Here is a 24,171-nt window from a genome sequence, read left to right on the forward strand (position 1 = left end):
CCAGCTGCTCCTCCTTCCCCACTTGCTGCCTGAGAATCCCCACATGCAATCACCACTCTCTCTTCTGAGTTCCCCTGTAACCGGTAGCTGTTTGCTCAAGTGCTGTCCTCAAAGTTCGCTGTGCAGTTTTAATCAACTAGCTGGAGGAGTGGGGTATACTGGTTAGCACTGGCCAGTTTCTTGGGACAGTACAGAATTGATTTAATCATAGAGATTCTGTGCCTGCCAGAGAATTAAGGCATGGAAGCTAGTTGAAGCACACTGTAACTGAGTAAGGTGCTGTATCTCTGCAGCCCACGTAGACTGACCACACTAGGGTGACCACAGATTAATTCAGAAGGTCCCATGACTATTCTGAGTGTGGCTCAAGGATGAGATACTTAATACTTCCTTAATTGCAGTGTGTGTTTGTGTGTGTCTCTGTGTGTATGTGTCGTCGTTGTTGTTGTTGGTATGTGTGTGTGTGTGTGTGTGTGTGTGTGTGTGTGTGTGTGTGTGTGTGTGTGTGGTGTGTGTGGGGGTGGTGGTGTGTGTGTGTATGTGTGTGTGTGTGTGTATGTGTGGTGGTGTGTGTCTGTGTGTAAACTGGGTAGATTTACTCATGAAAATAGAACCCTACAATGCTCTGGTACTGAAAAAGCTTCTTTTAACTTCACTTCTGTCTTCCTGATATTTAACCAAACAGAACATTTCATAGTTTTGTTTTCCCCATGCAAAGAAAACAAAAGAACAAGAAGGGTTTTCCTTTTTTTCTCTTTCTTTTTTTTATTCCTTCTGATAGACCCTAACCTAAATCTAGGGTCTCAAGTGGGTGCCCCAAGAACCCAGACTCCGGTCCAGTTGATGCAATAGCAAGAGGTTTATTGCAGCTGTACAGTCGGGCTAACTCAGCTCCAGAGAGCAAGAACCGCGCCTATTGTAATCACATGGGTACTTTTAGAGGAAAAACCCACAAAAGCCATAAGATTACAATTCCCATACAATTTCGTTTTGATTGATTTATGTCTAGAGGCTAATTTCATAAGATCATGGCCTGATCACAGAGTGGGTACAGTCACGTCCACATGCACATTTTTCCTGAAACCTCAAGGCGGGTATCAGGGCGGGAGCGGAGTTTACACGAAGGTCACAGTGGTCCTTCCTGGAACACTTGCAACTATCCCAGTCACAGTTGAGTGCATCTCTTAACAGAGATCTCTTTACATTGTTACATTGTGGCAGGGGTGGTTGAATAATGGCTGAGTCAGGTTGTCCCTGGAACTAGTTTTCTTTTTAGTTCCTTATTCTCCTGGGGCTTGGGGGGGGGGTGTAAGCCTGAAGGGTTAGGGTCTTTCACTTCCCCAAACCAAGAAAGCATTAGGAAATTGTGAATATATTTCATTCTGTCATAGAAAAGCTTGATGTTTTCCTCCACCAGGCTCCAGTTCAAACGCTGACATTTCTCTTGCTTTTTCTAGCACTAGAGTAACAAAGTGGAATATTCTGATCTAAAGACTCATTTCCAGACATCGATGAAGCTATCTTAACATGCAGTCACCCCTCTCTCATATTTGTCTCTAGCTCTTCAGGGGTCATTGGGGTATTAAATAAAACCCATGCTAAACTCTTCAGCTACTCTGTATTCTCTCTCATAATTGGGAACACTGGCGAGTATATGGAAAGAGAAAGACTTTCTTCCTTATTACTTTGGTATATGGCTGGAACAGACCCCTCCAACAAAGGATCACTTAATGGGGGAAAAATAAAAGAAGCTTAAATATATGTGTATATCATGTATACATGAAAGATACTCAGAGATGGCTTTGAGCTCAGGTTCAGACACCATCACAAACCTAACAATGAAGGCCACTTGTGGGCAGATGCCAGGAAGGCCATGGGAAGCAACATAAGATTTGCTGTGTAGATTTCTTTCTGTGGTTTCAGGTGGTGTGCATCTGTAGGGATTCAGAGGAACTGACTTGAACACTGAGTTACTCTCACAATGTTAATTTCTCCTACAAGTGTTTCTGTTTGCTTGTAAGCTCCACAGTGGCTAATCTATCACTGCAGATAAATCTTCACGTCAAAGAAGCATCACTGTAGGGGTAGCACACTCAGGTCTCCTGTAGCCACATTCGTGTGGGAATTTTGGTCTCATTAGGTTTCCCCATTCCTATTACACCTAATTTGGACTAGGAAGCTCCTATTTCCACCATTCGTCACTGAGCAGCTACTGTGAAACTGCAAAAGGCACATTGGAGCATTTGCCCTAGGCTAGGGCCTAGAGTAGGGTAACATATGTGCTGCTGGGCTCCTCCCTCCCCTCCCCTCCCCTCCCCTCCCCTCCCCTCCCCTCCTCTCCCCTCCCCTCTCCTCCCCTCCTCTCCTCTCCCCTCCTCTCCTCTTCTCTTCTCTTTTGCAAAAATCTGTGGCTGTTACATGCACGTGTCATTTATAATACAGTAATTACCTGGGAAATAGAATTGTGACTGCCTAGCAGTGTAAGTTGTTAGGCCCATGGAATGAACTAAATTTGCTACAGACATCTTGGCCAGGAAGGCATTATTTGTCTTGTGAAGCATCCATGTCTTAACGGAGAAAATATATCAGCATTTTTTTCTCTCTCTTTTAAATTGCTGCAAGATCCAGGACACCCTGGTCTGCATAGTAAGTTCCAAGCTATCTTAGACCACAAAGTGAAAACTTTCTCTCCAAAAATTATAGTGAAATAGAATAAATAGAAAGTGGGCTTTATTGATTATAAGATGAATGCTGACTGTAGCGTACTTTTCAAGCACAGGATTAGGTGTTGAGAAGTAAGGGAGAGACAAGCTTGGTGTCTGCCTTGATTGGTTGCCTTTGTAAATGAGCAGAGCCTGGCTCACACTAGGTGTTTGAGATAAAGTTCTATTAAGTCTGATGACCCACTGGATGGTTTCTACTGACTGAGTAACAGTGAAGAGGGCTGTGTTCGTGCTTGTTTCTTAGAACGCCCCTGCCTCGTGCTTGCCTCTTCCTTATGGATCTGGTTCCAGGTCTAAGGCAGCTCTTTGTTTGTTTGTTTGTCTTGGGCCAACATGCTCTTTTCCTCCATCATTCATTCAGCTTGAGAAGATACGATGATGGTCACAGTATTCGACCAGTGTTTGCCTGAAAAGCTCTCCAGAGATTTTTTTTACCGTCTTAGAGCCCCAGGCCCTAGCGTAAAGTCTGACACACATTATGTACTCAGTAAATACTTCATTAAAAGAATGAAAGTAATTAATTACTAAACACTGCAGTGAGTGGTGTTTTCTGTGAACGTTGAATGGCAATGAGGATGATGGGTCAAAGTGACGATCTGGTTAAGCATAGTCATGATGGTGACAGGGATGATGGTGATATCTGTCCTAATTCTGGCCCTGTGGCAGCCCTATGCATCAATCACCTCATGGAATCCCCTGGCAACTCTGTTGTGAAGGCAGAATCACAAGCCTTGCTTTCCAGTGGGGACGTGAGTGTGAAGACTAGTGGAGAGGCCTGTACCTGTTGGATTTCTAAATCCCAGGATCCAAATCCATATCCTTAACCACAATGTAAAATAATTAGATCCCGCTTTGCTAAAAAGCATTTCCAAGCATGTAATCTGGCAGAACAGATGATGGTGTCTTCGTGTTTCCCAAATAAATGACAGTTTAGCCTGTGACAGCTCAAAATAGCTTCATCGTGCTTCATTTCACTCTGAACCTTTGGCTGGGTTTTGATGCAGAAGCGAGAACGTGAAACTAAAGGCCACAGGATTCTTCACTTTCTTGGGGTTTAAAAGCAACATCCTCATCAACCATCTTGTTAGGGAGGACGGCCCCTTGTGAGTGCCCTCTGCTGTGCCTCTGTCTGTGTGGATGCAGCATGTGCTTCTCAGTGTTTATCACAGCACACAGCAGCCGCGTAATTGCAAACACTCAGGCAGACAAATTAAACTATTCTGTGGAGAAGTCGCTCTGAAAAGTCGGTTCTATGTGCGGAATCATGTTTGCATTGTCCAAATTCAAAAGCACAAAATTACATACCTACATCAGTAACTTATTCATAAATTCCCCTCTCTGCCTTGTTTGTTTTCCTGTTAGAAACCAATCCAAACCAGCTTTACCAATGATGACATACAAAATGATGATCCTTAAATATCAAGCCTATGACATGGACCAAACAGTTGAGGCAAATCCAGCCTATGAGTGCTGTCTTCTGCTTCTGAACTGCCTGTGTGGAAAGACTGGGAGGTCAAGGCCTTCAGGGTGTGACCACCTTGTCAAAGTTTTGAGCTAAGGCTGCTGAAGTGAGCATACATAGATTGTGTTTTCAAACAAATGGTATCAGCTCAAAATCGAATGCTCAGGTCAGGCTTTCATTTCATAATGGGGAAATTTCTTGTAAGCTTTCTCTACTGTATAGTCCCCTCCAGGAAGACAAAGACCCCTCTTCATAAATGCAGACCCTTGGACAGGTGACCCCTTGCTTCAGGGAGGATCTTTTGATTATCAGTGACCAAAATGAATTATCCTAAAGCAATTTCATTTTTGAAAGCGAAGATCCCACTCCATGAGAAGTAAACCTCCAACCCTAGAACATATAAGGTTAATGATGAACATGCTGCAAGGAGAGAGATTGGAAAAAAGCAAAATTGTTAAGTCTGCCGCGGACTAATCAAGCACATTGTTCCCTTGAGTCCAGAGAACCGAAACAAGTGCGCCAGAAAGGTTGAAAAGACGTCCGCTTCATACTTTTGGTTTATTTTGTCTGCAAACCTGTGTTTCCCTCTTCCCTGTGCTATTAGTGGCCCCAAGAATTCGGGGTGTGGGGGGGCAGTGATAGTGGCTACTACAAGTCTTCTGGGGGCCACTGCCAGAGGGCTCTTTGTCCCTCCAAACAGCACTTGTTTCCCTCTCCTGGCTGATCTCCCATGCTCTTCTGCAGGCTGAGGCAGCCTGGGACAAATCAGTCTTGGTTACCCTGATGACTGGAGCAGGACTCCTGGGATGGGAGTGTTAGGTAATGGTAGAATACTCACCTAACCTACCTAAGGTCCTGGGTTTGGTATCCAGCACTACAAACAAAATAAACTTGCAAATGTCTATGGTCTATGCCACTGCCTAAAGTCAAGTTTAATACCTACCTGAGGGCCATGCTGCAGCTGGGGGCCATGTTGAGGTTAGTAGCAGTGGCCTGTGCTGCCATCTGAGACCATGGTGGTGGTCACTGGTCCACAGTTCTGCTGCTCCAGAGGGCCATGGTGGGGTCTGTGGTCCTGCAGCAGCCAGAGTCATGTTGATGTCTGGCCTGTGTTACACCAAAGGCCAGGCAGATGTCGGTGGTCTGCCTAAAGTCATGTATATGTCCATGGGTCATGCTGCTGCTGGGGACCATATTGATGCCCATTGCCCATGTAACCCCAGCAACCATGTTGGTGTCCTTGGCCTGTACTTCTGCCACAGAAAATTATGGTGTCCATGGCCTCTGCTGCAGCAGAGGTCTGGGTTGATGTCCATAGTCTATACTGCCACCAGAGACCAAGCTGTGGTCCATGGAATGTGCTGAGACCAGAAACCATATGGAAGTCCATGATCTCTCCTCCTGCTGACTATAAAAGGCAAGGAAGTTACTTCTGCAGTGAAATCAATGACTGCATGTAAGATGAATTGCTAAATGGTCTTATTAATAAAAAACACCTGGAGCCAGATATTAGGGTGAAAACTGAGAGATCAGAAGAATAGGACAAGCCACAGCCAATCTCACCTCACCAACTCCTCAGTCTCCACAGAGAGCTACTTCCTGTATACTCACACCTACACCCTTTCTGTCCCTGCCCTCTTACTTCCTTTCTCTGCCCAGCTACATCACTTTCGTCTTTCCACCCAGCTCTATCACTTCTTGTCTGTCAGTACAGACCTCCAGACCTCTATGGTTAACTAGTGCTGGGAATTAAAGTTGTGTGCCACCACACCTGGCTCTGTTCCCAGTGTGGCCTTGAACTCACAGAGATCCAGATGAATCTCTGCCTCCAAAGTGATAGGATTAAAGGCATGTACTACCATTGCCTGACTTCTTTGTTTATAATATAGTGGCTAGATTTTTCCTCTGATCATCAGATAAGCTTTATTGGGGTGCACAAATAAAATATTACCACATTTTCCCCTTTTTGTCTAAAATAAAAAAGTTATAACTAATATAAGAAAAACTATATACAGTAAGTACAATAACTATATACAATATATACAGGCAATAAATACATCAACAATGTCTAGTCCATGGTCCTTCAGGTTCCTGCTTCACAGAAAGACTACCAGACATTCTACAGGACACAGGGAGAAGCAACTAAAAAACTCTAGGCCTATTGGCTGAAAAATGGATGCCCCAACGTTGCAGAGGAACTTTGGGTGACTGTCCAGGCAGGCAGATGTCTCTGTCACTTCTCATGTTTTTGGAAGTTGCTTGTTTGCACTTCCTGTTTAATTAGATAATATTATATCCTTCTGGGGTCTTTGATGGAGTTGAAGACTAGACAGTTATAATTTTCCTTGGTTATGATAAAAGATAAATTAGATATGAAACTTTAGATTCACAAATACATGATAGATTATAGAATATTTTCTTTAATTTTATCAAATACAAATAGACTAGATATTGTAACTATAATTCTTGCTTGATAACCATTCTATTATATGTAATTTTACTATGTTAAAATTTAAACCTTCCTTTTTGATTAGACAGAAAAGGAGAAGTGCTGTGGGATGTCTTTCTCTATGCTGTGAATATGTGTTGCTATGATTGGTCAGTAAAGCTGCTCTGGCCTATGGTGAGTCAGGTTATAACCAGGCAAGATATTCAAAGAGTGAGACAGAAAGAGGGGAGGAGAGGTGAGAGAGATGCCAGCCTGCCACCCAAGGAACAGCATGCCCAGCCATGGAATACGTGGCAAAATGTAGATTAATAGAAATGGGTTAAGTTATAAGAGCTAGCTAGCAAGAAGCCTGCCATAGGCCATACAGTTGTAGATAATATTAAGCATCTGGATGATTATTTTATAAGCTGCTGAGGGACCACAGGGCTGGGCAGGACCAGAGGAACTAGGGACTGGAGAAACTTGGAACTGGAAAAAACTTTCAACTACAACTGCAGACTTGAGAAAGAGGGACATAGAAGTCTTCTGCGGTGGCCTCTACTCTCCCCTTCCCCTTTCCACCTCCCCGCAAAGTAACAGCCTAGACAGAAAGCCATCGAAGAGCTCTTAAAAATTGTGAAAAGGATGCTGAAGTGTAGCTTTCTATAATTGATGGCCTGTGGTGGGGGTGAGGGTGGGGGAGGACTCCGTTCTCTTTAAGGGGCTGGCAACTGAGAGTTTGACCATGCTCCTCTGAGTATATGGACAATACAAATTGTACATGTTTATGTTTTTCTTCTCCTCCTTCTCCATCTCCATCTCCATCTCCTTCTGCATCTCCTTCTCCTTCTCCTTCTCCTTCTCCATCTCCATCTCCATCTCCATCTCCATCTCCTTCTCCATCTCCATCTCCTTCTCCTTCTCCTCCTTCTGCTTTTTTTGTGGGGGGAGTTTAAAAGGTTGGGGGTGGACTAGGAAGAACTAGGAAGTGAGTGTGATTGAGGTGCATGCTATGAAATTCCCAAATAATCAATAATCAAAAAATATTATGTTGGGGAAAAAAATGAACAAGGAAAGTGAAGCAACAATAGCAAAAGTACCTAGTTTGTTTAAGAAAGCCAACTCTTGTGACCAGTTTAAATCCCTCCCTGAAACTTGCTGTCACACATCAACCTAATCTTGCTTCCTCCCTCTCCCTACATCCTCTCCATCCCTGACTCCCTTCCAACTAGAGGTTTTTCCTTCCTGCCCAGTCCTATAGCCATTTCTAAATAATCACTCAGAGGCTTAATAATGCTTATTAATTAATAACTAGCTACACTTATTAATAATAATTAATAAATGTTTGGCCGATGGTTCAGACTTATTACTAGCTAGCTCCTACATTTAAATTAACCCAATTCTGTTAATCTAAGTATTGCCACATGGCTGTGTCTTCTGGCATATTGTTCCTTGGGTGACTAGATGGTATCTCCCAAACTCTGCCCCTTTTCTCCTATATCTTTGCTTGGATTTCTCACCTGACTTTATCCTGCCTTGCCATAGTCCAAAGCAGCTTTACTTATCAACCAATGAGAGCAACACATATTCACAGTGTACAGAAGGACATTCAACATCATTTCCCCTTTTCTATCTAATCAAAATGGAAGGTTTTAACTTTAACATATAAAATTACATATAACAAAACAGTTATCAAGCAAGAATCACAGTTACAATAGTCTATTTGTATTTGGCAAATTAAAGAAAACACTTTATCATCTGTCCTATCTTTGTGAGTCTAAAGTTTCATATCTAATTTATCTTTTATCATAACTAAGAAAAGCTATAATTATAACTTTTAGTCTTCAACTCCATCAAAGACCCCAGAAGGATATAATATTACCTGAGTAAACAAGAAGTGCATTGTAAGAAACTTCTAAAAATCTAGAATGACAGAGACATCTGCCTGCCTAGATAGTCATCCAAAGTTCCTCTGTAATGTTGGGGTAGCCGTCTTCAGTCTACGGGCCAAGAGTACCTGGAAGATGTTTTAGTGAAGCAGGAAATCTTAAGGATTGTCTCACCTATATTGGCAAAGTCTGTCAGCCATTTCCCTCTGTGTCCTGCAGAATGCTTGCCAGTTTCTTCTATGCAGCAGGAACCTGAAGGACCATCCCACCTTATTTTGGCAAAGTTTAGTGATCACTTTTCTGTGGGTCCTTCATATCCAGTTTATACAGCATACTGTCAAGCAGTCCGGGCAAGAGTGGTTTCTTGCTCAAATGACTAGCCTTGCCACATTGTAAAGAGTTTCTTTGATGCGCAACATCCTTTTTGAAGTAATTGGTGTTGCCAGGAGCAGACATGTCTTATTATAAAAAGCCAAAGCTATTAAAACACTTTAAATGTTATATTCTGTAGGTCTTTGAAGTATTTTAAGATTACCTATTTTTCTGAAATATATCTCTGTATACCTTGAAAACCTAACTAACATGACTATAAGTTTGACTATTATAGATGACTATTAATCTGTATTTCTTAATTACGCATTACATTTTAAATGATTTGCATAAACATAATATTTTAAACAAGAGTAGAAATATACATACAGTATAAAAATTAACTTTAGTCTATTTGTTTCAATTAAATTTGTATCAACAAAACAAATGTAAAATATGTAAGATTGATAGTTGTCTTTTGGATTGAAGTAGAATCAATAATCTACCCTTTTATCCTATCATTTCTATACCCCCCTTTTCTTTTTACAGTGAGATCCCTGAATCTAATCTTCTTTGTTCAGCTTTTTTTTTCTGACCATTACCAATAATAACTTGTAACCAACCCCCTAAACAATGACAAAGAGCCATAATTTATTTCGGGGAATGTGGGCATAGTTTTCTAGACTACTTCCTATTGATTGGGAGTGCTGGTAATCTTTGGGGACCCAGAGAAAATTTAAAATTATGTTCAAGTCCTGATTGGAGTAGTCTGTGGGGCTGGATCATCTCAGTTAGCAGCCTTGAACCTCTTCTGGATGCAGAACTCAGAGGAAACTGCAGCAGAGGCATTTTAAGATGCTGGATCATCTGGGCCATTTGTTTTCATTGGTATCTGGTCCCCTCATCCTGAAAATACATACACTTTTAAAGGTAACATACATATCTGCATTAATATAAGTATAGATTATACATTGTACATAAGTCAGCCAAAGAAAATTTCTTGTCATGTGTTTGAGCAGGTAAGATACACATCACATGTCTTGTAGTTCTTTCAGGTTTATTTATTTATTTTTTTTAATGTCTGTAGTCAAAATTTCAGGGGGTCTTCCTTGATCAGATCTGATCATCTTTAATTTTGAATGAATCCATAGCCTCTTATTTCCTGTAGAAACAAAAACATAACCTCTCCCCCAAAGTGGCATACCTTTGACTTAAATTTTGGAGTCAAGATATTTTTTAAACAGTTAGGTTGGTTTAATTTAGCAGCTTTTATAATCAAGTGTCTCATAGCAGTCAAAACTTTTAAAGATAACACAATAATACATAATTCAGACTTTCTGTGTATTTTCCATCCTCAAGTGGCTTGTTTTCTTTGTATTACTTTACTCCCCTTTCTAAGGACTTTATTTTACTATTTTAAATCTATATTTTAATTTAAGGCTGTATCTATATATATTATGTATATGTATATATATATTTTTTTTTCCTCTTTTTTCTCTCAAGCCCAAGCACATCTTTTAAACACACCATGACCCATTTAGAGGCCTTTCTATGTGAATCTGTTTTTAGTGTGTTTCTTAGCCCTGTTTTCTATATGAACAAAAGCTAAATCTGCCCCACAGCATGCTGCCAAAACTTGTGCTGATAGCTTAAGCATGCAGGCATTGGCTGGGAGAAGCCTCTCGGTGCTGTGGCCCCTGTGAGAAGCCCCTGCAGAAACCAAGCACATGGCTTGGCTCATGGTAGTAGTTGGTGGCCAGCTCCATTTCCCAGGCACCACAGCTGGCATGAGAGACTAGGAAGCCCACTGTGGCTCTGTTTTATTTTTTTTTAAAGCTTTCTCAGATTTTATGTGGATGTATGGGCAGCACGTTGAGCACCAAATGTAAATGGAGACTTTTCTCTGTCCTGCCCCTTCCTGTAGCCATTTCCAAATAATCACTCAGAGGCTTAATGTTACTTATAAATGTTTGGCCAGTGGATCAGGCTTATTGCTAGCTAGGTCCTACAATTAAATTAACCCAGTTGTATTAATCTATATATTGTTACATGGCCCTGGCCTTTACTAGTCTGCTGACATGTTGTTCCTTGGGCAGCTAGATGGTATCTCCCAGACTCTGCCCTCCTTCTTCTTTATCTCTGCTTGGATTTTTTACCTGGTCCTATCCTGCCTTACCATAGGGCAAAGCAGCTTTATTTGCCAACTAATGAGAACAACAGATATTCACAGCATACACAAGGATGTCTCACATCACTCCCTTCTCCTCTCTCTTCCCTTTTTTCTCCATGCCCCCACTCTTCTTTCCTGCATTCTTCTATTTGAAAAAGATATGTAATGTACAAACAGGCACAAAAATAGAACAAAAAAACATCTGAATTTCCAATATCCAAAACAAGTACCTGTCTATTTGGTCAGATTTGCTCTCAGAATTCTGTTTTGTTTTCTTTCCCTTTTCTCGTCACAGAGCTGGTTGATAGGATGAGACCCAACCATCCTGGCATTTTCTCCACTCTCGGCTCTATGACGCATTCACTTCCTGCCAAACCCCCATGCTGTGAAAATGGGGTGTGTCCCTGAACAGTTCATTCTTTGTATTTTCACACATGTATATGCACATCCACAAGATACATGTGACTGTATTTGTGTGCTTCAAGTTTTTCTTTGTTGTTGCTTAATGATTATTTATGAAGAGAAATGTGTGTACTCATGTATGTGTATAGAACCAGCTGATTTCTGTTAAGGGCTGTGCACTGTTCCATGGTACACGTGAAGCAGACTTCCCTGATTCATTCCCTTTTCAGGGTGAGCTTTTAGGTCATTCCTAAGTTGTGTGATACTAAAACAAGTATAAAGATACTCTTCCTAGCATGTGCCTCCTCCTCATATGCATGTTCATTGAGCCCTGCACATCTATCTGCCTGGTAGAATCAGTATGGATAGACTATGCAGTGATGCTTTTGACAAGTACAATAAAAGCTCTCACTAGAGTAATGTACCTGTTCATGATTCTGCCAGGAGTAATCGGAATATTACATTATTTTCCTCACATCTTGAACAACATTGAATTTTGCCAGGCCTTTTCATGTTAACTACTTGGATGGAAGGAAAATGAAATCTTATTATTTTAATTTCCCTTTTCTTCCTGACCAGTGACTGATCTTCTTACAGTCATGATCCACTGTCCTTTCTTCTTTGAATAACCCCCATTCTTCTGTTGTGCTCTGCTGTCTATTTTTTTTTTTTAACTTTTGGAGGTTTCTTATATGTTCTGATTTCTTGTTCCCTGTCTGCCAAATGTGTGCCCTGTGTCCACTAAGGCATGACTGGCTCACAGGAAGGTCACTCTTCAGATGCTGAGATTGTCTTACTATCTAGTTTAGTCCTCTGCATTATCGAGAAGTCAGGCGTAAACCTCTGCTTCCAGGGTGTTGCCAGTGCTTTGGATCTGCTGTCTGGTCCCCACTGTCTCCACACAGATTGGCTGCAGTTTTCTTCTTCAGGTTTCCTAGAAAGGTGACTTAGTGATCTTATCTCCAGTTTATTCTCACCAAAGAGCCAGAGAGACCTTACAACAATGCAAGTCAGCTCTTGGTTTACCTCACTCAGAACCCTACTTCACGCCTTGCAGTAAATAAAAGCTTGGGTGACAGCAGGGGTCTGGACCCCAGCTGCTGGACCTTGCTTCCTCATCCCGCCTCTCTTGCCTCACGGTAGCTGTCATACTGCTTTCTCTCCCAATACAGCAACATTCTCGGGTGTATTCTGCACCCTCTGCTTGGAAAGGTCTTCATCCCAAGCTGTCTTTTTGTCTGTCTTCTGTATCTTGTCAGTACAGATAGTTGTGAGCCACCATGTGGTTGCTGGGAATTGAACTCAGGACCTCTGGAAGAGCAGTCGGTTCTCTTAACCTCTGAGCCATCTCTCCAGCCCCATCACAGTATCTCATTCAGGTTTTGCCTGAGATATTCATTCCCAGTGAGATCTTTCTTAATCTCCTTGTTTAAAAATGCACCCCCCCCCCCCCCCGCCCAAATTCACTGTGCTTATTTCTTAGGGTGGCATTCAAAACATACTGCAAATTGAGAAGCTTACAACAGAAATGCTTTTTTGTCTGGTGGCTCTGGAGACTGTCACTCTGAAATCTGGACCATGCCCCCCCCCCCGGGGGGGGGGGATCTCCCAGGGAGTGCCTGGGGGTGGGGTTGCCTCTTGCTGGCTTCTTGTGGCTTGCTAGCAAACAGCATCATTTGCCTTGCAGCAGCCTCACACTAGTCCCTGTCATCACGGGGTATTCTCCTGCTTTGTGGCTTTCTTCACAAGGTATTCCTCTTAGATGTAAACACGCCTACTAGATTTAGTCCATCCTACTCCAGGGTGACACCATCTCAGCCTTTGTCTTCAACTACTCTACTTCACTCTCTGGACTGGAAAATAGGAATTCTGTATCTCCCTTCCTCCCTCCCTCCCTCCCTCCCTCCCTCCCTCCCTCCCTCCCTCCCTCCCTCCCTCCAGGGCTCTACCTTGGGCAGGGAAGAGGGAGGCAACAACAAGTCCAGAAGACTCAGTGTCATATAATCCACGCAGGAACTTGCCATCCTTGCTTTATCTGTCTGTTTTCCCTTAGAAGGAGGATATCTGTAGAATGTGAAGTTATTGTGTTCAGTGCTATAGAGAACACTTGCTAGGAACTCTGCAGTCTGTAAGTGTTTGCTGATGATGGATGACTGATTTCAGTCACAGTATGAGCAGAGCAAGTAACATGATAAGGAACAAAATAATTGGATTTTAAAAGAGGAAATAATGACCCTTATACAAAAATCACAGAAAATGAACTAGTGTCTGTGACTATAGCATTTTTTATTTAAAAAAAGGGCCTAAGAAGGAAAAGCCGAGGTGGAGATTACAGCAGAGAGGGGGTGACCGGTTGGGGATGTCACTGAGTCATTTGTGGGCAGCAGAGTCTGTTGACCTCTTAGTCACCTTCACATACTGAAAAACATCCTGTTCTAAACGCGTCCCTCGTATTACTATGCCCGTTTGACAGGGGTAGAATGAAAAGATCAGGTAGACTGTGCAGCTGTGTAGGACCTGTTTTGCAGCTGTTCGAAATGCCTGTTCTCCTTTGTGCTGGCTAGTTTATGTCAACTTGACACGAGCTACAATCATCCAGAGGAGAGGGACATATCCATAAGACCCGTAAGATCTGGCTGTAGGCGAGCCTATACGGCATTTTCTTGATTTGTGACTCATGTGGGAGGACCCAGCCTGTTGTGGGTGGGGCCACCCCAGGGTTGATAGCAGGCCAACAAATTATGAGGAGCAAGCTAGTACACAGCACTCCTCCTAGTCTCTCCATTAGTTAATGCCTTTCGGTTCCTACCCTGCTTCAGTTCTGGCCCTGATTTTCCTCAGTATAAGATGAAATGAAGCTTTTCTTCCCCAAGTTGATTTTGGTCATGGTGTTTTATCACAGCAATAGAAACCCTAATAAGACATCTTACTTGTAATCAATTGCAGTTGGTACTAGTATTTCAAACGAGAGGAAGTTAAATGATCCACAAGTGACTCTTCAGTGGATTTGACTTCCACAAAGCTAGAGAAGTATTCTCCTGACTATAATCTGGGTCAACCTCATTGTTTTGCACAATAGAAATTCCAGTATTAGGACTGTCTAATTTGTGAGGAGGCCAGATGGTGCATTTAGGAATGCCCAGGGGTGGGAATCAGATATGGACAGCTAAAGCACCATTCCAACCCTGCCTTTGTGTGGTACTACGTGACTCGCTATCACTCCTCTGAGCCATATTCTCCTGTAATGACGATGGTTGTTGAAGCTGCATATTCCTTTCTAGACCTTTCACCAGTTCCTGATGCAGCCACACCAGTTCAGTGTTCTTCATGACTGTTTTCATGATGTGCTGTCTAGAAGCCGTCCAGCTTGCTGCTGAGTGATTATCTGAACTTCTTCTTCTAGGTAGGTGTCCTGGGACAGCTTGCTCGGTCACTCCTCTCCAAAAACTCTTCGTCTTGCACTGAGGACACCAAGGAGGCAGCACTCATCTGTAAGGTAGTGTTTGCTTAATTTTATTTCTTTTTAAAAAGTGTGATAAATTGACTTACGGTGGGGATGTCCTTACGGCATTAGTCACGTTCTTTTGCATATAAATAGAACTTTTGTGATGGTGTTTACTGCTAGATTTCCTTAGAGAACCTACCCTCTCTCTGCTTCTATTTGTAGCTGCCATTTTAAAATAGGAATATAAATATTATGTCAGCTAAATAAAAGAAAGATGGGTTGCCTTTCTGAAGGATAGTGTTGCCCCCCTTCCTATGAAGTAAAGGTGAACTGTTAACCGATTGACATGCCATTAATTGTTCTTCACTCATTTTGTAGGCACACATATTTAATAATTTTTATGTATGAAAAGAAAGGTTAAATAGTCATAAAGTCACATTGTAATGCCTTGTGTGACTTTGACGATGATGGCAGGATTGAAATGAAATGAAATTAGTAGCAGCAGGAGGAGGCCTCTGTCAAGGGACCCATGTCCTGAAGGAGTGAGTGGAGGGTTCATCTTGCTCAGAGGAGGATCTGCTGCTACAGAATAGGATAGTGAATGAACAACCTTTCAGGAGACTAGAGTCAGCCCTTCCCTTTATACCTCAGGGTTTTCACCTACTCAGTCAAATATGCAACTTAGAAAAACAGCTGAAGGAGAAGAAATGAACTCAGGGTGCTCAGAAGACAGTCTTCCACGTCATCCAGTCAGGCCTTCCAGAAGGGCCGGCAATGCCTTCACGCTGACTTTTCTCACATGCCTTCCTTCCCCACGGCAGTCCGTAGGGACCAGAAGCACTTTCCCTAAAACCAGTCAGAAAACCGAAGGAAGTTGCAGTATAATTTTCCCCCGTGCTGTGTGTAGGATTGGCCATTCAGAGAGTCTCTGACCCACCTGGTCTGCCAGTGGTCGTAAAACTCATTCTAGAAGGAATGTACTCCAGAGCTAGGTCAACAGAAGATACAGGAAAGTGGAGAAGTTACTGAGTCCCTAGGCCTTGCTCAGTTCTTCTCAGTCTGGTAGGTCTCAAACCAGTAGGCTATGTCTTTTTGTCCAGTCACATTCCTACATGAATGCCCATTTTGTTTTGAATCTAAGCATAAGAAATGGGGTTTTCCTGTCCTTGGTTTCTATTTCCAAAGTCTCTCATATCACATAAAACTTTGTATGTCAGACTTTCCACTTGTTAACCTCTATTTTGTTATAGGGATGTTATGTGTGTGTGATACTTGTTATGGATGAGAAAAGGTCTCTCTCTCTCTCTCTCTCTCTCTCTCTCTCTCTCTCTCTCTCTCTCTCTCTCACACACACACACACACACACACACACACAGATGTACACTGACAGGCATGTGCTTTGGCCCCAGAATTCTAATCTAGTCATTTCCCAGAATGTGGTTAATGAGTTACTCTGTTCTATCTATTTGAGTTTTTATTAATTAATTTATTTACTTATAATTAATTTATTTACTTAAGTTATTTATAGACAGGGCTCTTCTATATAAACTGAACTGACTTCAAACATGCCTGGCCTTGAGCTCATCATCTGCCTGGACTCTAGGGTCTCAGATGTGTGCGACTCTTGGCAGGCTCTGCTCAGTTAACCTTGCTTTCTTAAACACTCTTGTTCCCCTCCGTCGTTCCTTCTCGTGCTTCATTCTTTAACAATATCCCCATGTCTGTATTGACAAAGTGTGGTGTGTGTGTGTGTGTGTGTGTGTGTGTGTGTGTGTGTGTGTGTGTAAATCGAACAGCTCTATGAACCAAAACACAAAGACACCACCCACCTTATCTTGTTCCCAGCTAACTCTGTCTGCTATATCCACTTTATTTTGTGCATCTATTTGTCCTTGGCTCTGCCTGCCTTCCCATCATTTCACAATCCTTTGAAACCCTCAAGTTTATGCAAAGTTTATCAACTTGGGCAGAACTACCTATAGAGTGTGTATTGCTGTTGGACATTGTCTTGTCTTCTAAATGCACTCACTGAATACATGTAGGGTGGGATGGACTCCCATTTTCACATCCTGATGAATCTGACTGACTTCTCCTTGGTAGATTCTCTGTCTGTCTAGGGAGCTTACCTTCCAAACAGGAAAGTAATGCAGTGAGTTGACATGGAGAACTGGCATTGCATGCTTCCTTGCCATGAATCTTTGAGTATAGCCACTCAGCCTTCAGCATTTTTGTTCTGTTTGGCATTTTAACCCTAGAAATAAGGCTCTTGCAAATGAAAGCCTGCAATAATTTGTAAGAGTAATTAAAAGTGAGTGATTTTTCAAGTTTTCGAGACCTCACTTATTCCTCTGTGCTTAGAAAGACTTCTCTTTTTCTTCTAACAATAAAAGACAGTGCCCAATAATTTCAAGTACCCTCTTTTGCTGGTTTTGCATGATTTTTGCTATTTGCTGTTTGATCTTAGCCTGCTTAACCTCTCTGAACTCTGGTTTCTTCCTCTATGAAATGAGACTAATCTTAGGAATTGTTTCACAGAATGGTTATGAAAGATTAAAAGATAATTTATGTAAAGTGGTTAGGAAGATGCCTTCCATGAAGAAGCTTTCAAGTCATGGAACTCATAATTACTCATGGTCAGGACATGGATGTCCCAATTACCCATGAAAGTAGATGTGCACTTACTGTACTTAGTGTTGAAGGACTTTCAATATTTTCTTTCTTTTAGAATATTATCTATAACTGTCAATGTGGCAGATGTAGAGATGTCTAAGGCCACACAAGTAACACGGTGCCAAGTGCACAGGGTTACTCCTTGGAGGAATAGTTGATACAGAACTCATTGCTTTGAGAGTAAATGCTGCCATGTCTGTGTGATGTTTTAGTGTGTAACTGTAAGTTGTGAGTTTAGTTCAGTCTCCTCGTGTGCTTGGCAAGATGGTCAAGGGAGCCCCAGGCTTGACTTCTGTTTCTTCTTAGTACTAAAACTAGGTATTTCTAGACTGGGTCAAGTTAAGGAATCCTTAGGAAATACAAGAGAATATTTCCTCCATGTTTTCTCTCCACAGTTCTCTGCACTCTGCAGTGTGGTCTGCACCCCCATATCTGGTGTGGCCAAGCTCTACCAGCCCAGACCTGGCCAGAGGTATCAAATATAGAATAAGCCGCCCTCAGCTGTTACCTGAAGGCAGGAAGAAAAAGTACATAGGATGATGCTTTGCAGAGCTGCGGTTCAAAACTTGAAAGCCGAGTTCCCATTTTACACTGTTAGTATGAAAGTTGGCTGAAGTTAATATCTGTCGGCTGACTGACTAATTAGAAACTGCCCTTTAGTCTTGACCAACAAAGCTACAAAGCTGGAAGCAATTACAGCCACTGGGGTGTGTGCTTTCAGACCTGAGGAGGCAAGAGGTGGAAAGAAGCTCCTAGTTCTGGGTGCAAGCAGTTCTCCGATTTGGGGGTAGTTCCTGACCAGGCTTGTAAGGAGCAGGCAGGTGAGCACAGTTTCAAAAGTGAAAGCGCCAGCTGGAGCGCGGCACCTGCTTTTCATCTCAGCATTCAGGGACAGGTGGATTGCTCTGAGTTTGAGGTCAACCTGGTTTCCATAGGAATTCCAAGCCAGGACCTGAAATGCTCAAGACAGAGAAATATATTGGAATTGCAAATATAGATGACTCCTTTTCCATCTTATATTTTTCAGAATATATAGAACAAGAATGACAACATTGTCCCATGGGGATCATGATGTAATATGAGTAGCTGCAATCCACACAACAATTACAGCATCAGAAGTGGGGGTGGTAAATGGACTTATGTGGGTGCAACACTTTCAAATTTCATGTGAGATATTATAAAAGTAACCCAAATAATGACCAAGAGTATATATTTCAGTTCCTAGAACAACTAGTATGAAAAGTGGTCAAATGATAAACTATAGTCTCACTTTTTTTAAAGACAGGATCTCACTATAGAGTTTTAGCTGACCTGAAATTTAATGTGTACACCAGGCTGGCCTTGAGCTCACAGAGAAACTCTTGTCTTGCTTTTTTAACAACAACACAACAATATTGGAAAGGAGAAACAGGGGAACAAAAAACAGAGACTCAAACAATGCAAATTAGTGAAACTGCAACAGCCATTATATTGTTAGTGGACTCTGTGCATTTTAGTTAGAAGGGAAAGACATCAGAATGTATTAAAAATCATGAATAACAACACTGTATTGAGAGATAATCTTTATCTATAAAGATACTCATAGGTTTAAAGGAAACTGGTGGGAAAAAGAAAGCTGTAGAAATGGTAGAAGACATGTGGAGTGCCTTCCTGAATATCAGACAAATGAAACTCTAGGACAAGTGGATTACCAGAGAGAAAGTGCTTTGCAATAACAAAAGACTCAATGTATTAAGAAGGCATAACAGAGCTGGGCGGTGGTGGCGCACACCTTTAATCCCAGCACTCGGGAGGCAGAAGCAGGTAGATCTCTATGAGTTCGATGCCAACATGGTCTACAAAGTGAGTTCCAGGAAAGATGCAAAACTACACAGAGAAACCCTGTCTTGGAAAAAGAAGGAGGAGGAGGAGGAGGAGGAGGAGGAGGAGGAGGAGGAGGAGGAGGAGACTGCTGTGGGGTGGTCTGTATGTCAAATTGCTCTGATTGGTCAATAAACAAAACACTGATTGGCCAGTGGTTAGGCAGGAAGTATAGGCAGGACTAACAGAGAGGAGAAAAGAAAGAACAAGAAGGTGGAAGGAGACACTGCCAGCCACCGCCATGACAAGCAGCATGTGAAGATGCCGGTAAGCCACAAGCCATGTGGCAAGGTATAGATTTATGGAAATGGATTAATTTAAGCTATAAGAACAGTTAGCAAGAAGCCTGCCATGGCCATAGAGTTTGTAACCAATATAAGTCTCTGTGTTTGCTTGGTTGGGTCTGAGCTGCTGTGGGACTGGTGGGTGACAGAGATTTGTCCTGACTGTGGGCAAGGCAGGAAAACTCTAGCTACAGAAGACATAAGAGTTATTGGTGAATATGTACCTAGTAAAATTCCAAGTGAAATCTGTAAATCTGTTTGTGTTTTTCTAAGTGTGGGTTCCTGGAGGACTCAATTGTAGTCTAGACATATATGTGGCTCATCAGTTTAAGGACTAACCAGGCTAATTAAAGTCAGCATGGGTGCAGAAAGCAAAGTCATTGGAGGGTATAGTGACCTTGGGGTAACCAACAACTTATATCTTGCTTCACAATGTTTCCAATAGCTGTTTGCTTCAGGCAATGCATCATGGGTTTGACCATGTTCCACAATCTAGAATCAAGATGGATACCTTTGTAATTTAATCCTACAGTGCTCATATTTAATTAAATTAAATGTTAGATCCATTTCAGTTAGTGCCCCTTCTATAGTCCTTGTTTAAATATTTTGGACCCAGCCCTACTGGCAATAACTCCATAAATTCTCTGTATTTCCTCAATTGCAATGGAGGACTCTGTGGCTCAGTGTATTGCCCAAAGCCATGAAGTTGATGGGTGTTCAAGTCCAAGTTTGCTTGCAAAACCTCACCTTCTGCATCACACCCTCCTTCTCGACTGTTTTTGCCAGAATATGCATATGTAGAACTGAAGTACCTCCCAACAGACTCTCCTGAAGACAAAGGAACATCTCTAGCTGTCAATACAGACTCTAGCTATGAATGGCTGAAAAATATGAGGAAGCTTGCTAGTTCAAAAAGAGATGGATCCGTGGCAATGGCTCAATGCCAGGGGAACCAAACACTGAGCTATGAACCTGCAAATCACACATACATCCTGTTGCATCTATGTATTTGCACATGTTTAGAATAAGAATGAAAGGCTGTGGGAATCTTTCCTAGATTTCCCTCCCCTGTGACATGAGAGAAAGCTAGCTGGTGTGGGTCCATGCTCAGCTCAGGAGCTTTGGTGGGGTACCTGTTTCTCAGTGATGTGTGAGGTCTCTGCATTGAGTTTACTTTCTGGGTAGCTGTGCTGCACTTGTGTCTGAAGCTGTGGCTATGCAGTTTTTTGTGAGACTAAGCACAAAATGCTACCCTGATCGACTTGGGAAATATTCTCTCTGAGTCATTACAACAATCTACGGATAATTTTATTGTCCCATATTTCCAACAAAGACACTGGCACTCCCAGATGTGATTCTTTAAAATAAAAGATACCTTTTTTTCCTCACTGTGTATGACCAGAGCAACAAATTATAATTCCGCAGTCTATCGGAGATGTTCTATATCATTTCCAGATTGTGTTAGAAGAGCCCTTGCCTGGACCCAAGTGACACAGACTTTTGCCATAGCTCCCTTACCATTTAAGTGACAAATTTGTTCTGTATATAGTTTATAGCCAACTTTCAATAAAGTTACTAAAATATGTCTAGTAAAGCCAGAAACAAATCTCCTACCACTATCAGTTAACAGGGTTGCAAACCAAACCTGAGAATTCACTAAGTTTCCTAGAAGTCAGATCAAAGACATAAACAGCAAGTTTCCAATTCTTACTATTGAAAAGATTAAAACATGTCAGGAGTTTATTATATGATCATTAAAATTGCTTCTTGTTGCTGATATAAATATGATAACTGGGATCTGTGGGGCATACCTGTAATTCTGGTGCTCAGTAGGCTGGGGCAAGAGAATCGCAAGTTTGAGGACAATCTTGGCTAAGCAAGTGAGTTACAGTCCAACCAGAACTGCATGGTGAGGTCCCGTTTCCCGACCCAGCAGCTTCCCTCTGGGCATTGAAAGGGTTAGTCGGAACTCTCTTTATGCATGGATGCTGGAGTATTGTTTTCCTTCTCTAACCTGCATCCAGGCTCATGTTGGAAACCTCAAGGGCATCAGCCTGGCATGACACATTACATCCTCCACACTTTTCATCTCTAGGGGTCAATGTAAGTGCTCTTCCACCACCAGGAGCTGTGCGGCAGTCTGTACCATCTCCATATATAGTGGATGTTACTTTCACAGCTCATCAATCAAGAGCATGAGTTCCAGTGAACTGATAGAATTTGACCAAGGCTTCCTGTGTTTTAGTTAGATTTGAAAGTTTCTCTGTCACAAAAATTTGAATATTTCCACTATACTAACTTCCTTCTAAACTACTGAATAATGTGATTAATTGGGAATTATTTCCAGGAATAATTCGCATCTGTAGTCATCATGAAGAAGCTGCACATCCCAGGTCCCAATTCTTTCACTGTGAAATCATTGATGGAATTGGTGGAAAGCACCATGTAACCCTGCCAACACGAGAGAGCCTTCAATGTCTATATTTTGTTTTTGTTCTATGTTTTTAAAAATGAATTTCATCATACGAACTTGAAGACTTGGAGAGTGACAGAAAGTTAAGGTCACCAGGGACCTTCAGTGACAGCTTTGCCAATACAGTTGGATGTTCCTCAACTGTAAAGCTTTTTTAATGAAAAGAGACCCCAAAACCTTTCTATTAATGTGCAGTGGCCTCTTGTCACTTTGCAATGAGTGAACTGTCAGCCTGCCGATTACCAGGCATACAGTATACGCTCATTAAATCGTGCACTGTGGATTTCTTCGGATTGTCAAACTGCTTAATTGAAAAAATGTGTAGTGTCACTCTTATGGGAAAGAGGCAAGACTCAAAGGGCTGGAGAGCTGACTCTAACATTTTAGAGTTTGCTTTTAACTGCAGCCAGAAACTGTTCTGTTTTACAGTTTTGATTAAAGGACTTTCCCTTCTGAATTTTTCTTGTTTTGTGTATAATTCAAACACTGTAATTATAATGGAGTTTCTTTGATAATAGAACTACTAAATCATTCTGCCAGCAGCTGAAAACCAAGGGGAGGGGCTTGCTTTTGTGCTGTAGCTTCAAGGCTTATTTGGGTGTGCTGGGAAACTGGGAAGGAGGAGATTCTGGTGGGTTTTTTATCTCAGCAGACCTCTGTTTCTGTGACTGCATCATGGTGGTGGGTTGAGCCTTTCTGACACTAAGTGCCCTTAGACTGTTGGTGGTTCTCTGTCTGTAAGATAGTTTAAAAAACTCCAATCCTGAATTCCATCCTAGACTAAATACATCAGAATTTTTTGATGTGTATGTCACAGCTGGGGGCAGTAAGGTGGGGGTGGTGGGCATGACACTGTTTTTCAAGGCTCTCCAGGTGATTACAGTGTGAGCCAATGTTGAAAGAGATTGTCTAAATTGATTCCAGTTGTCAGTATCTCAGGTCAAGACACGTCTCACCAATTGTGATCATCAACTACACACATCAGCTAAAATTTCCTGCAAGTTATATACCTGAAGGATTTCATCAGGTCAAAATCCTTGAGTTCTGGGCTCAACTTAGAGTACTAAATGAGGCTCTCTGGAGCAGAGCCCAGGATCCTCTGACAAGCACTCTAAGATAATCCTTGGTGTGAGCTTTGAGAATCAGCTAAGGAAGCAAGATGATCTTCAGAAAGAGTTCACTGGAGCTTTGGAAAGGGACAAATTACAGGAAGTTCAGGACAGAATTAGTTGTTACCTTTGTAGAAGTCTAGATTTGGATACATTCATCTGGTCCTACTGTAATTATGCTTATAATAGCATCAGCATGATTTGGGACAAAGCTGTCACATTTAGTACCATTATAATACCAAGATAAGGACACCCATCCCATAATTTTTTTTGAACCTCCATGTATTATTTTCACCGAAGGTGGTGCAAGACAGCTTGAGACCTGACAGCCCTAACAAGCAAGGTTCAGCCACCCACCTGTCCTCAGTAGATCAATGAAAGGAAGAAATAATCTTAAAAAGCAGGAAAAGATTTGTTCCATGTAGTCTCATTAGGAAAAGGGACAAAAAGGTCCAGTGACATGCGTGTGTGTGTGTGTGTGTGTGTGTGTGTGTGTATGTGTGTGTGTACATGCCCACGTTATCTTCAAGGTCCTGTCATGAGACATGAGAGCTAGGTTAAAGAGAGGGCAAGAAATAAGCATATCCATGCAGTCCAGGTCAAGGTGTGGGCCTCTCTTCATCAGTCTCCCCTCTGAGACACAAGTTCTTCCTCTGGCAGGCACTGGGTTTCAGCCTTCCCCTAGCGTGGGACTCCTGGAAAATTCCAGTTTCTGGGAACCATTGTTGCAATACTCTGATAGTCCAAGGTAGAGGTATGTGTTTCCATATAGAATCTCTTTATTCCTAACAGGGTGTGTGTACCAGGGCTTAATAATGGAACCAATATATTGTGAAAGGCCTATTAAAAGACAACTTATTTTGATTTAAACATATGGGGAAACTGCAAAATCAAAACAAGTTGATACTGAAATGTCAGCAAAATAAAGCATTCTGCTGTTATTATTA

General features: G+C 42.0%; 1 protein-coding gene across 8 annotated transcripts in view; it reads left to right on the forward strand.

Annotated features, from left to right (window-relative positions):
- Fhit (fragile histidine triad diadenosine triphosphatase) overlaps positions 1-24,171 on the forward strand; it is a 1,536,882-nt gene that overhangs the window by 403,201 nt on the left and 1,109,510 nt on the right. For all 8 annotated transcript variants that reach the window (XM_076544519.1, XM_076544511.1, XM_076544513.1 and 5 more), the window contains one exon: positions 14,787-14,879. Coding sequence is in view for 3 of the 8 variants with exons in the window: in XM_076544511.1 (XP_076400626.1) it covers positions 14,787-14,879 (93 nt within the window). In the remaining 5 variants the exon portion in view is untranslated. The remainder of the gene's footprint in view (positions 1-14,786; positions 14,880-24,171) is intronic.

This window comes from Peromyscus maniculatus, chromosome 9, assembly GCF_049852395.1.
Source record: "Peromyscus maniculatus bairdii isolate BWxNUB_F1_BW_parent chromosome 9, HU_Pman_BW_mat_3.1, whole genome shotgun sequence".
Lineage (NCBI taxonomy): Eukaryota > Metazoa > Chordata > Mammalia > Rodentia > Cricetidae > Peromyscus > Peromyscus maniculatus.